The following is an 18,455-nucleotide window of genomic DNA, read 5'->3' as shown; positions in this document are numbered from 1 at the left end:
AGGATATTGCTGCTCTAGAAAGAGTGCAAAGAAGAGCGACCAGAATTATGCTGGGTATGTCATATGCAGACAGACTAAAATAATTGAATATATTTAGTCTTGAACAAAGAAGACTACATGGCGATCTGATTCAAGCATTCAAAATTCTAAAAGGTATTGACAGTGTTGACTCAAGGGACTTTTTCGACCTGAAAAAAAGAAGCAAGGACCAGGGGTCACAAATGGAGATTAGACAAAGGGGCATTCAGAACAGAAAATAGAGGCACTTCTTTACACAGAGAATTGTGGGAACCTGGAACCAGCTCCCCAGTAATGTTGTTGAAGTTGACACCCTGGGATTCTTCAAGAAGCTGCTTGTTGAGATTCTGGGATTAATAAGCTACTAACAACCAAACGAGCAAGATGGGCTGAATGGCCTCCTCTCGTTTATAAACTTTCTTATGTTCGTAAATACAGAGGTAATTAGGATACAAATAAAATATACTGCTTTCAACATTTCAACCACTTTTCCACTTTTCAACATGCTGTTATTAACCGAATCGACATTTAACCACCTGCTGTAACCAGATAATTGATTTATTTTTTTTTACTTTTGTCTTTGTATGTATGGTTTAGTTAATACGGTGAGATCTACAGTTATCACAATGCATACAGTTACAGCTATAGCTTTAAAGATATGTAATACTTTCATATTGAATCTAACTCCTCCCTTTTTGACCAAGACAGATGGTATATGAAATTACTGTTGTGGGCTTTTTCTGACCACACTGTGAGTTGTATTAAATAGCACTTGTTTGTGCTATGCAGTAGGACAGTGACGCCTATAGGCAAACTCAAGTATTGCACGCCAAAGGGCACTTATGCGGTACAGACCTCAAGGTTAATACACGCACGTTGTATTAAAAGCACTAAAACACAGTATTTTGCTATAAAAAATATCTTGTTTTATTGAAAGTCTACAGACATATTTGCGACGAACAATGCTCAGTAGAATGGTGTTTTCAACCATGCACAATCGGAAAGTAGAGGGAGAATTTTGCGGCAATATTACCCGCAGTTTGTTGAGTCGTGTGGCTTTATGCCTGATCACGTATTGTTTTTTCCGGACTTGCAGAGTTAAAAACAACTAATCCCAGGTTATATCGACAACTCCCTTAGGCGGAGCATTCGCTTGGAAACAAACAGCATTATCGATTGCTTATTTTGCTGGCATATAAGATGCATCACTCCTCCATTTAAAGAAAACCAAACGTCACAGCAGCAGGGACAGATCACAGAGAGAGCGTTTTGCAAATTCAATAGTTTGTTAAAGGCGAGGCAGGGTTGTCGTGGAAGGCAGATAGACAGTTCAGTGCAGTGGTGAGCGCTGACACTGACAGACGCTGTCCATGGTGCTGTAGTACTGGAAGGCGCTTTGTTTCAGCCCTGTGAATCTGCGGCTCTGTTGTAGCTCTGATGTGCTGCTCTGAAGCAGTACCTATGCACTGTTTGGTTTGCATTTCAGGATTGAATATAAGTGCTTTGATTCAGCGTTACGGGACTCTTCTAGGCAGAGTGTATTTCTCCCTGCACTCCGATCTACATACTTGCAAAGCGAACAGTTCTTGTGTATGTTTCAAAGAACTCGGAAGGGCTGTATACTTTGCAGGAAAAGGGACCTCAAGGAATGCCGACAGCTTGGCACATTCAGTACCTGTGTTACTGCACTGTTCAAGTCTGAACGACAGTTGTGTTTGTACAGCCGTGTTTCGCTGGAATGATCCGAAGTACAGCTAATTGCAAAGAGCGACATACCCACAGTATCTGAAAGCTGAAATTACTCGCATTAAAAATCGCTGTGAAGAAGTATAACGGCACACAGAAAACGGGTGTTGTTTTTGGTATGACGTCTATACCCTTCGACTTTGGCAAAAGAAAAGACAACCATGAAATCAACCAGGCTATACATGAAGCTAACCAAAACGCCCTTGCTGCAACGGGATCACTTTACTGATCAACTTTATTAAAACACCCGTATCGTTTAAACACGGCTCTCTTAACAAACCTTTGTTTATGGTGTCATACAGAGGTATGTCTTTATTCTTCATGTCCACATGCTAAAGTTGTAAGTTCCACGGTATGCTGTAGCGAATTGGCTTCATTCTGATTGTCACAGTAATCAAACTGCGGCTGTGCAAGGCTTGCATTCCTCTGAGCGGTAAGTAGAAGCAATTAATTAAAAATTATTAATTAAAAATCGTGTTTATTAACTACGACATTTTGATCTGCATTTGGGAAGCTTTTAGCAATTGCAAATATATTATTTATCTAAGATTTACATGATACACATCTTGGCAAGCAAGGCATTTAAAATCAAGTAAAACTGTCGTGAAAGAAGTAATTGTAAACCTCCCATCCAAATCATTGCATAGCGCTATTGGGGGTAAACTAATATTATCAACTCTGCCCAGTCATGCACATTCTGCTGGGGGACGCCCTGTAAGTTAGTTATAGTTCTTTATGACTGGAGTGTTACTATAAAAGTAACTTTATCGTTGACAGCAGATCCAAAATAAATGTACTTCTAGTCTGACGGCATGTTGTTCACTCGACCATAGTCCTTCCCCTGTGTGTGTGTGTGTGTGTGTGTGTGTGTGTGTGTGTGTGTATTAATATGGGAATGTCAATGGATGCCATTACTCCTTACTTTTCAGAGCTGTCATGTCAGTCCTTGTGTGTGGTACCAACCCGCTCTTCTTGTGAATGTGAGGGGTACTGAAACCTGGTCTGTGATTAAGACCCGATCTTTTAATGTCTAGGAAGTCTGCGTGGAAGGATGGCTCTTCTTGTTCAAGTAGCTTGTGTCCTCCTTTTAGCCCCTCCATCAATGGTCAGCCCAGCGGCCATCAACCACGAAGACTACCCGGCTGACGAGGGCGACCATACCTCCAACAACAACGATCTAATCTTTGACGATTACCGGGGGAAAGGGTGCGTGGATGACAGTGGATTTGTGTATAAACTCGGGGAGCGCTTTTTCCCCGGTCACTCGAACTGCCCGTGCGTGTGTACCGAGGACGGGCCGGTGTGTGACCAACCCGACTGCCCCAAAATTCACCCCAAGTGCACCAAAGTGGAAAACAATGGCTGCTGCCCAGAGTGCAAGGAAGTTAAAAACTTTTGTGAATATCGTGGGAAAACGTACAAAATCCTGGAAGAATTCAAGGTAAGATCAATCACATGCTGCCGCTGTTCGTGTTTGTATTTATTTTGTGTCGTGTAGGCATATACTGTATTTACTAGACACTGCATTAACTTCGAAGGGTCTGCGTGGTTATGCATAAATCACAAACAATTCTGATCCTTTCAGTAGTACTGGGGTTTGGTTTATTCTCTGAGCGGGTAAACCCTCCCGAATCTTAGATAAAGCTCTGCAGGAATGCTTTGTGGTTTTTGCAGTGCTTCTTGGACAGTCGTTGTAAAGGTGGTGCCTGGCTGTTTAGTAGATTTATTGACTCTCTACTGGCCCGATCTTTGTATAGTAACACACAAATTAAAGGTAAAGTAAAGCTTTCAGTTAGCATACATACAGTACAAGCCAATAAGAGAGTGGTGGAACATCGACACGATGAGCGCATTTTACAACTAACAATATAACTAATCGACCTGTCTAATGAGCAGCGCTTAAACACATATAACATTTATTAATTTATTAAATATAAGCCCGGACCCGAATCAGAAAGCATTACATTCGATAATCGCTGCAAAGAAACAACAGCCAAATACGTTGTACTAATGTGTGTGTGTGTGTGTGTGTGTGTGTGTGTGTGTGTGTGTGTGTGTGTGTGTGTGTGTGTGTGTGTGTGTGTGTGTGTGTGTGTGTGTGTGTGTGTGTGTGTGTGTGTGTTTGTGTGTGTATATCTATCTATCTATCTATCTATCTATCTATATATATATATATATATATATATATATATATATATATATATATATATATATATCCAGTCATTACATTTACATCTACATTTAAATGTAGACATGTTTAAAATTAACACATTAATTAATTAATAAGAAACATACAAAAGATATGAGCATTACATTAAATTAAAGACATAAAAGCAACAAACCTACCCTGCTTTAAAACCGCAATTTCAACACAATATTCATTTTAATAGAATGAGGACAATATAACGTGACCAAACTAGACAAAACACAAATATTTCTGAGCACACATACTTTCTGTGGGAATTAAGGATGGAAGGTGTGCTGTTCTGTTTTGCTGCGTAAATAACTGTTCTAAGTAACTGCAATAAATAAATATATGCATACATTAATACATTAATCACTAAATACAACACCATAGTTAGATGTGATTAAATTAGAACAATGTCTAGGTTCAAATAGTGCGGTGATACTGTTAATCAGCTCAGCCGCACTTCTCCGCACATCTGCTGAAACGTCTGATAATTCTAACCCAGTGATCGTGATTGATGCTTCCCATCTATCAATACTGCTCGCTGGCGATTAGCTCTTTTTGTTTATCGTTCAGCTCTAGCAGTCTTGAATGGGATTCTTGATGTCACCATAGGTTTTGTCATTTAAATTGACTGGACTGACACAGAATAGTACAGACATTAAGCGCCATGTAAACTATTGCATTAAACAAATAGTTTTCATTTTATGTGAACTTGATTTTAACACTGATACCAATTATCTTTAAAAAAGAAACAAGATATATATATATATATATATATATATATATATATATATATATATATATATATATATATATAAACTTATTCACCACTTTCCACATTTTAATCCCCCCCCCCCCCCCCCCCCAAACTGAAACTCTGATATATTGCTCCTGTTACTTGCATTAACTTATTGTTTGCACATTTTTTTTTCAATCCCAAAATGTTACTTGATTTCAATAGTTGTTGTTGAAATAAATGTTCATCATTAACACAGGCATGCTTGTGTGTTCACACACAGTAACATCAATTAACAACCAAGCTGGTGCAAAGTCTGGAAGACTTACAGCCTAATTCACCCCGACCTTGACAACACTGAGGCTTTTAATCTGAGTATCTAAAAACATCTAAGTGATTCATAAAACCTGGAGAGCCACCAGCTGTTCATTAAGGCTCCATCCTGGAATACTGTTAATGTACTTAAGGATCATCACACCATTCCTTCTCCAGAGGGTTGAGCTCATTCCCAGTAACTCACCCAGCAAAGGCACTATCACTGGGAGTGCAGGGTGAGTCACCAGGATACTTGTTGAATTGATTTCTGTCTACGCTGAGTTGCCGATCCACAGGGAGCAGGGTAGGGAGGTACAGGTAGATCATCCTGGGTTTGCTCATCTCACCACCCCACAGCAAACCTTACTGCTCAGGTCAGGTGCCTGGTGAGACCAGGGTTCAGCAGCTTGCCAACAGCGGCCACTTGAGTTCTCTGAGGGGCGGCGATAGTTAGAATACAGGAATGGAGTCTGACGCTGTTTTGCTGCGTTAACAAGACTTTACCACTGGGGATGAGAAAACGGTGGTAAAATACATGAAAGAAAGAAAGAAAGAAAGAAAGAAAGAAAGAAAGAAAGAAAGAAAGAAAGAAAGAAAGAAAGAAAGAAAGTGAATCTGATTAAAATAGCACAGGCTCGTTGTGAGCTTGTATTAGCATGTCAAACAAGGGCAATTGAGATATGGTACATGCTGTTTGTTTCGCTTTGTGGTTCAGTCTGCAAACAAATCTGCAGGCATATACCCCTGTAGTGTGTCACCCCTAGACGAGCTTCCTACTATAAGCTAAAGTACATTGTCTTTTTTTTTTTTTTTTTTTTACAGACGTCTGTATTAAATAACATAACCTGTAATGTATGGCTACCATCTCATTACTCAGCAGGTCTACATGCATACATGCACTGTGATGCACATTGTATACCTTGTTCCGTGTTGGTCAATGCATAATTTCTTAATGTTATATATGTGTGTGTGTGTGTGTGTGTGTGTGTGTGTGTGTGTGTGTGTGTGTGGGTGTGTTTACTTGTTAACAACAGCAAAAAAAGGTTTCAGTTTTCCAACAAGAACTATCTGCACCAACATAGAACAAAAAATACATCATTATAGTAAATCAACTTCAATCCAGCCATTTTTATGTATTTGTTTTATTTTGTTTTGTCTTTAGCACAATGGCTATGTGGGCTCCATGTTTTATTAACTCCTTATTAATGTGTGTTCTTATAATGATGTGCCCTGGAGTAGGGATTACTTTTAGGTGCTACTGTATAATGTTATGTAAACATCATTAGTAACAATTAGAAATGTGGGTTAGTTTTAGTTTAGTGTAGGCTGTGTCTGGCTACATGCTGTATAGAGGTGCTCACTGAAATGAAGACCCTGGTGTTGCCAGCTGTTGATTGGTTGTTGCTGCTTGGTTCTGATGATTAGAAAGTGCCAGTGCAGATAATAGAGATTGTTCTGTGTTGTGATCTTTTGTTCCCTGAAATACACTGACTCACCCTTAGTAGGTGTTTCACCTACAGGGATCCCTGCCGACAGAGGATGGGACTGAATTACCTGTGACCTCCCCACAGCTGCAATCAAGAACTGGACACTTTAGGGTGAGTTCAGATCCCAACCGGACTAGTTGTGCTGGGATGTGAACTCAGGTCCTTCTGTGGCTGAGGATCACAGGACACTAGTGTGGTGAGCTACCTGGCTTGGCCCATGGATTGCTCTAAATTGGGAGTGCTTGCTCGGATGTAACACGTGAATCTGTAAGGCATTATTTGAAGTCAGCCTACAGTGTTGTTGCATACATGATCTTCTTCATAGCCTCGTAGTAACACTTTATTACAACTGCAAGAAGCAGAAAGAATGCCATAAAATGGATGATAATATGATAACATGGACATGCAAACAATACTAATCCTTTGTTATAAACTTCTCCCTGTTAGTTGAATTACATGTAGCTTTCACCTGCCACCTAAATCCCAGAGATGGAAATAAGACTTTTTGCATAGCAGTTTCACCCATTCCAGGTTTTACTACAAGCTTGGTTAGACACAGCGTATAGATGACAAGCCCAGGTGTGCCTTATTAAACTCACAGTAAAACCAGGAATAGATTGTTTCCATCCCTGAATCCATCTGTTTCATTGTGCAATTCATCATACGAAAGGCATCACTTCCTTTTTCTTCTTTGTGCAGTCAATTTTCTATATGTAGTTTCATTTTAAAATGAAACTGGGTTTGGTGGATATTGATATGTTAATGCTCTATAACAAAATCCTGGACAGGTGTTAGATTACTTTTGTTCTGCCTGGAGCACATCTTCTAATCTAAAGCAAGCTCATGTCACGGTAGAACACGACACATGTTCTTGCACATTTTTCTTTACAATCTCCTGCATTGAGGGAGATTCTTTTAAAACTAATCTACAAAGATAAAACTGACCATCCAAGGAAATAAACACACAATGTTCTGTGTCGTCCTTAGAAAAATGAGAATCCCCACTCTATGATTTTACTGTTCCTTCTTGTCTTGCTGCAGATGTCTTTGGGTTCATAATTATGCAGATGAATCCCGTGCGATAAGTCAATAGCGACGGCTGCAGTTTATTTTTTATCACTCTCTGTCTCATTGGAAATATTTTTTGAAATTCTGAACCCAGCATCAGCCTCAGCTTTCATGAAAAACATTATCAAACTGAGATGAAAACACAAAGACACATCCCTCCAAAGCTTCTACTGGCTCATAGAACCAGTTCAGGTCTCAGAAAGGAGAAAGTGCACGAAAGCAAAGCCGACGGAGCGAGCCGTCAGAAACGTGAGTCCCCTGCAGGAGATTCTGCTTGTTTTTAGGCTAATGGAAAAGCAGCAGATTTGTTCCATTAGAGGTTGTCATGAAGTGTTACAAACGGGCCAGGTAGGGGTCATGGGGTTATCATGCATGTAACACACCACAGGTCTACTTGTAATAAAGCATGTGCTGATATACATGCTTAAAACTACCTTCTAGTAGCATGGACAGGAAAGGGGAGTGTAACCTTTTCATCCAAGGCCACTGTTTCCATCCCACATTCCACAGTAACAATTTGGAGTTTAAAAGCTACAAGCATTTAGGCCAGATTACTCACAACTCTGCAAAAGCAGCTCAAATTGACTGTAATGGAAATATGTTTATTATGATCATTATGAGAAGTAATACAGCTGAGCAGCACAATGCCCAGTTATAGATGATCTATTATAGATGGCCTTGTAGTCCTGCCATCCTCCGCCTACTACTCAGTGAGCACACACACACTAATGTCACAGTTCTGTCAGGGTGGGCAGATCGCTTGGGCATGACATGCCATTAAACACATTCCCAGCAGAGAGAACAGAAATGCTATTGCAATTACAGTTACAATACGAACCCTAATCGGAAGAAAGGAAGGTGAAGATTACTTACACAGCTTTCTTGTTTTTCATTTCATTCACTGTTTCTTTTAAAGTTTACAATGGTTCATTATTTTTTCTGTTTACTAGGCTTTTCCCTGCTTCCACTAAGCATTTAACGTTCTCTTTATATTGTTCTGTGCTTGCTGTACTTCGCTATACTTTGCTATGATTTTACTGCAATTTATCACAGTAAATGAATAGCACCATAAACAGGCTCCTGACCTTTAATCTGTATGTGGCTCGCCTGCTCTTGCTCTGTACTCATAAGAGATAGAGCTGGCTACAGACTATAGCAATGCATGCAAGAGAAGAAGCGTTTTACAATGAATTTGAGCAGGGACCCACAAGATAGATGCATTTATTCAGAAGGAATTGAATTATTTATTTGCCTTGATTCATTGAGATGAAGAGTCTCTTTTACTAATTAGAGTGTCCTGCGGTTTCAGTGAGTACTCTGAGATTTTCCAAAATGTGAAGACCGTTAAGACATGGAGGGGTGATTGTTGTTATTATTATTATTATTATTATTATTATTATTATTATTATTATTATATTATTATTATTATTTATTTATTTATTTATTTATTTATTTATTTATTTATTTATTTTAATGGGTTTACTACAAAGAAAGTCAGTTTATATAATGAATATATAACTGATTATATTACTATTATGTAACCAATATTGTTCGTTGAGTAATTGATGTCTGTTTCTTACATACTGTACTTTAATAGTGATTGAATTGATCATCGCAATTAAAAAGCTGCAACATTTTTTGCTCTTTCAAGAAGGATTCTGGGCTTTAATTTTAGGTTTTTCTGAACACTAAGGAAATCATTTAGTTTCTCCAGGTGCATTCATTATAAATCTATTATATATTTGATATTTTTTCATCATTGCAGCATTTTTTTTTTTTTGTTGAATTCATTCCCCTCTCTTCAGAAACTCATCTTTGGATGTCATTTTGATTTCCTGCTTTTGCAGGTTGGTTTGTACAACTGTCCTGAGGAGTTGGTCGAGGCATTTGTATTTATTAACTACTGTAAGCATGTTTTTAATTAATAATAATATATCTCTTCTTTTTCTTCTTTTTCTGGTTCTGCTTCTCCTTCTGCTTCTTCTTCCCCTTCTAATAATGCTTCTCCTTCTGCTTCTCCTTTTCTGATTCTCCTTCTCCTTCTCCTTCTCCTTCTCATTCTCCTTCTCTGCTTCTCATTCTCCTTCTCCTTCTCCTTCTGCTTCTCCTTCTCCTTTCTGCTTCTTCTTCCCCTTCTAATACTGCTTCTCCTTCTGCTTCTCCTTTTCATTCTCCTTCTGCTTCTCCATCTCCTTCTCATTCTCCTTCTGCTTCTCCTTCTCCTTCTGCTTCTTCTTCCCCTTCTAATACTGCTTCTCCTTCTCCTTCTCATTCTCCTTCTGCTTCTCTTCTCCTTCTCCTTCTCCTTCTAATACTCTCATTCTCCTTCTCCTTCTGCTTCTCCTTTTCATTCTCCTTCTGCTTCTCCTTCTCCTTCATGCTTCCTTCCCCTTCATCTCTCCTTTCTCATTCTCCTTCTGCTTCTCCATCTTTTCATTCTCCTATCTAATGCTTCTCCTTCTGCTTCTTCTCCTTTTGCTTCTCCTTCTGCTTCTCCTTCTCCTTCTCCTTCTCATTCTCCTTCTGCTTCCCCTTCTTCCTCTTCTTCTCCTCTTTCCTTCTCCTTCTGCTTCTCCTTCTCCTTCTCCTTCTCCTTCTGCTTCTCCTTCTCCTTCTCCAATCTGCTTCTCCTTCCCCTTCTCCTTCTCATTCTCCTTCTGCTTCTCCTTCTCCTTCTCATTCTCCTTCTCCTTCTCCTTCTCCTTCTCATTCTCCTTCTCCTTCTCCTTCTCTCCTTTTCATTCTCCTTCTGCTTCTCCTTCTCCTTTTCATTCTCCTTCTGCTTCTCCTTCTCTTCTGCTTCTCCTTCTGCTTCTCCTTCTCCTTTTGCTTCTTCTCCTTCTGCTTCTCCTCTGCTTCTCCTTTTCATTCTCCTTCTGCTTCTCCTTCTGTTCTCCTTCTGCTTCTCCTTCTCCTTCTGCTTCTTCTTCCCCTTCTAATACTTCTCTGCTTCTCCTCATTCTCCTTCTGCATTCTCCTTCTCCTTCTCATTCTCCTTCTGCTTCTTCTTCCCCTTCTAATACTGCTTCTCCTTCTGCTTCTCCTTTTCATTCTCCTTCTGCTTCTCCTTCTGTTTCTCATTCTCCTTCTCCTTCTCATTCTCCTTCTGCTTCTTCTTCCCCTTCTAATACTGCTTCTCCTTCTGCTTCTCCTTTTCATTCTCCTTCTGCTTCTTAAAATATTAAGAGTAAGGATTAATACTAATAATCCAGACAGAAGCTTAAAGAATAACGAAGGCAAACGTAATAGGAAGACGCATCATTAAAAGGCTACTTAGTAATATTAATACAATATTAAGCGTAAATTAAGATTAATACTAATATAACTTGTAAGATTAATACTAATATTAATCACGAATAGTTAATAAGTAAGATGAATAGCTAATAGTTAGCGAAACTTATATAGCATTCTCCTTCTCATTCTCCTTCTGCTTCTCCTTCTCCTTCTAATACTGTTTCTGCTTCTGCTTCTCCTTTTCATTCTCCTTCTGCTTCTCCTTCTCCTTCTCATTCTCCCTCTGCTTCTCCATCTCCTTTTCTTCTCCTTTCTCATTCTCCTTCTCTTCTTCTCCTTCTCCTTCTCATTCTCCTTCTGCTTCTCATTCTCTTCCTTCCTTCTAATTCTCCTTCTCCTTCTGCTTCTCCTTCTCATTCTCCTTCTGCTTCTCCTTCTCATCTTTCTCATTCTCCTTCTCCTTCTCATTCTCTTTTGCTTCTTCTTCCCCTTCTAATTCTCCTTCTCCTTCTGCTTCTCCTTTTCATTCTCCTTCTGCTTCTCCTTCTCCAATAGGAATAGTAATATTATACCTAATTAACGGCACTAATATTAATAACTAATATTTAAATGCCTAAATGAAGACTAATAAGAAAAGTCTACGAGATAACAAAGTAATATTAAGAGGAAACCGAATAGGAATTAATATTAATATGAGACTACTATAGAGAATATTAGTTAATTAAGTAAGACTAATATAATGACGAATACTATGAAGACTACCTCCTTTTGTAAAATATGTGTTTATAATTTCAAGACTCATTTTAATACTAAAGTAGATTAATCTACTAATGCTTTTAAAGCTTCGAAGAGAAAAGGTAAAGAGGAAGACGAAAAGAAGGGTAAGATTATTTTCTATGTAAGTCATACTAAGACTCGTAATAGGAATAAGAAAACGAAGAAGAAGCTAGGCATCTTATTACTAATATTAATAGGGCCCTATAAACTCTGACTTCGAAGAAGATCCTTAGAGTAGGCTTGATAATTAGGTTAGATTATAAGAATAAAACTCCTCCTTAGCTTCTTCTTCGTGAAGTATAAGATTAGAACTTAATGACGAATATGAATACTAAGACTGCTTAAAGAATTCTATGTAAAGCTTCTCCTTTTGAAGGAAGATTCGATTATACGATTATGGAAACTACGAATATGTAAAATTAAGATTATACAAGAGTTGCCGAATAGTGAATAGTTAAGAGTAAATATTAATCGATTCATAATACTATTGACTAATTGAATTACTACTTATAGAAGTCTCCCTTCTGCTGAAGACGTCCTCTTCTAATTAACTGCTTACGGAATTTTAAAATGTGAAGGATTAGTACTATAGAGATAAGTTGAAATAAATTTCCTCATTCTCCTTCTGCTTAGTAAGCTTTTCTCCTTCTCCTTCTCCTTCTCCTTCTCCTTCTCCTTCTCCTCAATACGAACTAATGTGAATAGGAATACGAATATTAAGCTTAGAGAAACGAATATCGAATGAATATTAATAGGAAGAGGAAATTACGCAAGAACTTGAAGATTATCGACTTCTCGAAGCATCTGAGTAAGAGGAAGATTCGCCTCTGCAGGTAAGAGGAAGCCAGCCGCAGAAGAAGTCATTCCTCCTGACTAGGAAGACCTAATTATGAAAAGTTCCCCTTTCCTAGAGTAAGATGCATACGAATAGAAGAGGAAGATATAGGAAGAACGAAGAAGGGTAAGATTATGACGAAGGAGGAAGACGATGAGAAGTAGAGTAATACGGAAGTACGAATAAAATAGAATACTTAAAGTAAGAGGAAGACAAGAGGAATAAGATGTGCAAGTAATAGTAAACGTAAAGAAGTGAAGATAAGACGGATCTGCTTCTTCTCCTTCTCATTCTCCTTCTGCTTCTTCCTTCTCCCCTTCTAATACTGCTTCTCCTTCTGCTTCTCCTTTTCATTCTCCTTCTGCTTCTCCTTCTCCTTCTCCTTCTCCTTCTGCTTCTTCTTCCCCTTCTAATACTGCTTCTCCTTCTGCTTCTCCTTTTCATTCTCCTTCTGCTTCTCCATCTCCTTCTCATTCTCCTTCTCCTTCTCCATTCTCCTTCTCCTTCTGCTTCTCCATCTCCTTCTCATTCTCCTTCTCCTTCTCATTCTCCTTCTGCTTCTTCTTCCCCTTCTAATACTGCTTCTCCTTCTGCTTCTCCTTTTCATTCTCCTTCTGCTTCTCCTTCTCCTTCTCCTTCTCTTCTCCTTTTCATTCTCCTTCTGCTTCTCCTTCTGCTTCTCCTTCTCCTTCTCCTTCTGCTTCTCCTTCTCCTTCTCCTTCTCCTTTCTTCTAATATTCTCCTTCTGCTTCTCATTCTCCTTCTGCTTCTTCTCTTCTCCTCATTCTCCTTCTGCTTCTTCTTCATTCTCCTTCTGCTTCTCCTTTTCATTCTCCTTCTGCTTCTCCTTCTCCATGCTTCCTTCCCCTTCTAATACTTCTCCTTCTGCATTCTCCTTCCTTCTCATTCTCATTCTCCTTCTGCTTCTTCTCCTTCTCCTTCTTCCCTTCCTTCCTTCTGCTTCTCCTTCTCCTTCTGCTTCTCCTTCTGCTTCTCCTTCTCCTTCTGCTTCTCCTTCTCCTTCTCCTTCTCCTTCTCCTTCTGCTTCTCCTTCTCCTTCTCCTTCTCCTTCTGCTTCTTCTTCTCCTTCCCCTTCAACCACTTCTGCTTCTCCATCCCCTTCTCCTTCTTCCCCTTCTACTTCTTCTGCTTCTCCTTCCCCTTCTTCTTCCCCTTCTACTTCTTCTGCTTCTCCTTCTACTAACGTACAATTCTATTGTTGCTTGAAGGCTTTGTATGATAACTATTAAAGAACCTTAAAGCAGGTTCGATGCAGAATTGATTTCTAGTGATTTATCAATAAGAAGCACAAATTGGGATTGAAATGTCACTGCCCAGGATGTGAGCAAGAAGAGCAACAACCGCTGCAATGCTCAGTCTGTATGTGTTAACCAGCAGGACCCAATAAGTACCGGTTCTGATTTGCAGTGTCTAATTGAGAGATGTGTGTCCGTGGTATTCTGGTATGGTTCTGTGAAACCTCGTGAACCATGTTGTGTGTGGCCACCCTTGGACCTTGCTGAGAATACTTGTAATGTGCTGTACTCTTCAATGAAGATGTCAGGTTATTATCATTTTAATCATGCATTACATCCTTGCAGAACACTTCAATTTACAGTCTTGTGTTTTTAATTACCTTTTTCTATTATTATTATATTTCTCCTACTTCACGGCTCCTTGATCTTTTTAAAATCAATTCTTCACCTGAATACATTTGTTTTCCATCAAAACGACATCCCGTCCCCCCCTTCTCTCTCTCTCCTCTCTCTCTCTCTCTCTCTCTCTCTCTCTCTCTCTCTCTCTCTCTCTCTCTCTCTCTCTCTCTCTCCCTCATCAGGCAATATAGAATGTAATAAACAAACAGTAATGGAGCACTGAATTTAATGGAGACACCTGTTATGTTCACTGTTCTTCATCAGACCCCTGTTAATTTAAGTACAGGCTTGTAATTCAAGTGTGTATTTAAAACAACCACCAGGAGCAGCATACATTTGGAGCGGACATTGGAGCAGATTAGAGACAAATCCGTGTCCCGCTGCTATTAAGTAATGGGTCATAATGAACCCTTTAAGGTATAAGGAACATGTGTGTGTGTCCCAGTAATAGAATGATGCTAACTGTGTTATTTTTGCAATGAGGTGCACACACACATGACAGGGTTTAAAATGTACTCACTGGTTGGATCTGTTCATCCAAATTGCCAGTTTCCTGGTAATACTTGAGTCACTATCAAGCATTTTGTAAGAAGAACCCACTGGAACAAGGAGTTAAAGCAGTGCTTCAATAGTATACAATCTGCATCCTGCAAGCATTGCATTTCTAACGTGCTCAGTGCATGGTCATGTGTTGTGGACGATTCTCTGTTGTTGCTGCTGCTCATTCTTTGCCATGCTTACTTACTACTCCAGTAAGAAACATTTCTGAAAAAAAAACTTGGAAGCTTTTTTGTTTTTTGCTGGAATCGTTGAGTCGGCATTGAGGCATTTGATATAAAATGCCAAAAGTTACTTTATACCACCATAGATACTTTATACCATCAAGTCGATCACCTCCAGGACCTGTCCACTATTCCCTAATATAAATAAGAAATGAAAGCAGTGGGATGCTTTGGTGTGATGCATATATTTGGAAGGAGAATGTGGCTCCTTGAAATGCATTTCATCTCCTATCTCACGCCTTCCTTGATAACTTGTTTGATATGATTATTTGATTGACTCTTGTCTTGCTGCTGTGCCAGGGCACTCCAGTGATTAAGGCCTGGATTGAATGAACAGCGGATACATGAACCCTGTCCATTCCCCATCTGTCTATAGTGTAATCTTGCTGGAGCCAAGATAATTCAATTAATATATTGGTTAATTAATAACTGCAGGTGGCAAATTAAAAGTTTGGATGTTTTGGCTTGAAATATTTGCATTTAATAAATAATAGTGCTCACATGTTCAATATCAATTCCTATCAAAGAGTTTTCCATTGACCCCTTTACTCCTGGTACCCCTAACGTGTGCCAGTCAGAAGCTGTTTACCCTATAGTAATACTATTACACGCGGTTAGCAAGATGACTCTCTGAACTTGGCAGTAACTTGTGAAGTGTTCACATTTCATGTTTGTCCTCTGTTCTTCCTTTCCAGCTCACTGCACCCATGTGTTCAAATAGCCCAGAGGCAGCTCATACTGTGTCTCTGTAGCTGGGTTTGGGGATAGGTAACTTGTAAAGACTAGTGCTCTGGAGAATTGCTGTAGTGTCATTAGAAGACTGCAATCTTTATACTTTAAAATCACCAATGTACAACTATTGGTCCCTAGGGGTGTGTGTGTGTGTGTGTGTGTGCATGCAGGAAACTTTTCCGAAGATACTCAGTTTCTTTTGCAAGCAGTGTGGATCTTGATCTACTCTTCCTTGCAGGCTTTTAACAGTTCTCTCTCTCTCTCTCTCTCTCTCTCTCTCTCTCTCTCTCTCTCTCTCTCTCTCTCTCTCTCTCTCTCTCTTTCCTAGCCCTCCCCCTGCGAGTGGTGCCGTTGTGAGCCCAACAATGAGGTCCACTGTGTAGTTGGTGACTGCGCTGTCCCGGAGTGTGTCAACCCCGTGTATGAACCTGAACAGTGCTGCCCTGTGTGTAAAAACGGTAAGCATCTGTTCATTAGCCACCCTCCCACGGGCAAGCATGCACACCACAGAGGGGGAATAAAAAGGTAAGCCTTCTCTCAGGACAGACAGACTGATGGGTTACTAGGCAGGCTTACAGATTATATAGACAGATTGATGGGTATTTACAGTTGTAAACAGACACAGAGACACTGGGCTGCAGAGATTGATCAGGGGTTCGGGACCTTGTGCCAGGTTTGTGTTGTATTCACCTGCTTTACACTGTTGGTTGAGAAAAGGAAATTAAATGTTTTTTCATCTTAAAAGTTTAGTTTTATTTTTTAATTTGAATTAAATTATCGAATGCAAAGCTAGACATGGGAAATGTGTAAACTGTATATCTGGTTTTGTGCAATATCAGCCAGTGGTCCTTGGAGAATCATGCTTTGAATACAAATTCATTTCGGAGGCAACACAAACTGTGCCGTCTCACTTTTAAAAAATGACAGGGTATGCATTAATGACAGAAATGAATACTGGGGGTCTCAATTATCCACAGGCCAGCATGGAGAGAGGCCTGCTCTATAGTCTCAAGCAGGCATCCTGTCCTTATTCTCATGAACACTGAGGGGGTTACCATTACTCTCCATAGAGTGAGCCCTTATCCAAAAATGTGTGACATTCGTAATATTATTGTTCATTATTGGTGCAGAAGCTATTGGGGGGGTATAAGCAAGGATTGGAAAACCATACGTAATAAACTTTCAATGTGACTGTCCAGGAAGGATCCCAGCTTGTTTTTATTCTTTATTTAACTGCAGCCAAATATCACCTGCACTTAGAATGACAAGCATTACGTTTCCTAATGAATGAGTCCTGAAATAATGATGTCAGACCTGAGCCCCAGAGGGGACCGGATTCTCCACACACCCCTTCCCTATGCTGTATGTAGAGCAGATCAGCTCTCAAATTACCATTATAGGATTCCAATTGTTATTGGCTCGTATGGATTGTGATATTATGGAGTCAGCACAATTCCAGCTTTAACCTGTCTCCTGAAAACATTGGTTGTCTGGTCTTGGATAATTAAGCCAGGCATATAAATCGCTAGCCACATGGGTAGAGCAAAGCCTTTAGGCTAACGGGTAAAGACAGGCTGTTCTTAGCCCAAAAAACAGAACCCCATTCAATTGGAAAGATATTTCCATTTCCTGTCTGGCTGAGGACAAAGTGAATCGTGGGTTTTGTAGGTCCTTAACTCAAGATAGTTGTAAAAGCTGGAGATACCAAATATATCTTTGACATATTTGCCATTATGCAAGACAACTCTGATCTAAACTAATGGATTCAGGACTTCAGTCACAATTTCAACAGCCTAAGTCTTTTGGAGTCCCTCCAAAATAATTAACCTACTCCCATTTCAATAACAGATGCAGGATAACCCTGAGTCGAACCCTAATCCTAGCCCTAGCTATAACCCCAGCCCCAGCCTCAAACCCAACCCTAACCCGAGCCCTAGCCATAACCCCAGCCCCAGCCCCAACCCTAACGCTAACCCGAACCACAGCCCGAGCCCCAGCCCCAACCCCATGTGACACCCATCCAGGTTCTGACCAGGACCAATCCTGTTAAGCTTTTGAGTGTTAACAAGATCAGAATTGCATGACGGCAGGTAAATCCCTCAGCCTAATAAAACATACAAGGTTATAAAGCAAGACATAATTGTTGTTGGTGGTGGTTCTATTTTGGTTTGATTTTCAATTTAAGGAATTACCTTTATTTTAAGAAATTTTAATGGTGTCATTTAAACATGTATGTCATGTAGTTAATGCTATGTGTTGATGTTGTAATGATACATCACTGCATTTAGCCCCTCTACTTGCTACGTACAGCTTCAATCAACAAGTCCATTGTATTGCATTATACATTTCTCTGTACCATTTACTAGTAGACTGCTGAATTTATAATAGTCAGTTTGTTTGCTTTATGGTTCAATACTGTACTGTTCATATCAGTACTGGAGCGTTGTTGTATCAAGACTACCCTGTTTGTTCCCAATCTGTTCTGTGCCATTGCTGGTAGCAATGCTTATTGTTTTTTTCAGTATGCACTTATTTACCTAGCAATGTTTGCATCTGTGGGTGTCTATTAAAAATGTATACTGGTACTCACATGCCAGAGGGGAAGGCTTCTGTGGCAGGTGCTCATGAGCTCCAATGAGATCGGATGTTCTTTATGTACATGTTACTCTTTACCCATTGCCTTCAGCTACCTTATATGATAGTTCAAGCAGGCAGAAAAAACATAGTGAAGCTCTGATTACTCTGGCACTTGTAGTAGGGTTGCTGCATATCATCCAGTCCTCATGGGATCGGTCGGGCAATCACTGCAGAGCAGCAGTGAAAAGAGAAGCCAAAACCCTTCTCTGGGAATGTCTGCAGTGCTTGTCAAACACCCATGA

At 39.7% G+C, this 18,455-nt stretch overlaps 1 protein-coding gene across 5 annotated transcripts in view; it reads left to right on the top strand.

Moving 5' to 3' along the window:
• The first annotated feature begins 1,058 nt into the window (after positions 1-1,058).
• vwc2l (von Willebrand factor C domain containing 2 like) overlaps positions 1,059-18,455 on the top strand; it is a 22,754-nt gene continuing 5,357 nt past the window's right edge. Inside the window, exons 1-4 of one of the 5 annotated variants that reach the window (XM_041263058.1) lie at positions 1,064-2,197; positions 2,694-3,205; positions 6,512-6,604; positions 15,905-16,034. In XM_041263058.1, the coding sequence (XP_041118992.1) occupies positions 2,816-3,205; positions 6,512-6,604; positions 15,905-16,034 (613 nt within the window). In that variant the 5' untranslated portion in view covers positions 1,064-2,197; positions 2,694-2,815. Of the gene's footprint in view, positions 2,198-2,693; positions 3,206-6,511; positions 6,605-15,904; positions 16,035-18,455 lie in introns of all 5 variants that reach the window. The other 4 variants (XM_041263057.1, XM_041263059.1, XM_041263061.1 and 1 more) reach the window with 4 other exon arrangements.

The sequence above is a fragment of the Polyodon spathula genome, chromosome 11, assembly GCF_017654505.1.
Source record: "Polyodon spathula isolate WHYD16114869_AA chromosome 11, ASM1765450v1, whole genome shotgun sequence".
Taxonomy (NCBI): domain Eukaryota; kingdom Metazoa; phylum Chordata; class Actinopteri; order Acipenseriformes; family Polyodontidae; genus Polyodon; species Polyodon spathula.
This window is presented reverse-complemented; position numbering and strand designations above follow the sequence as displayed.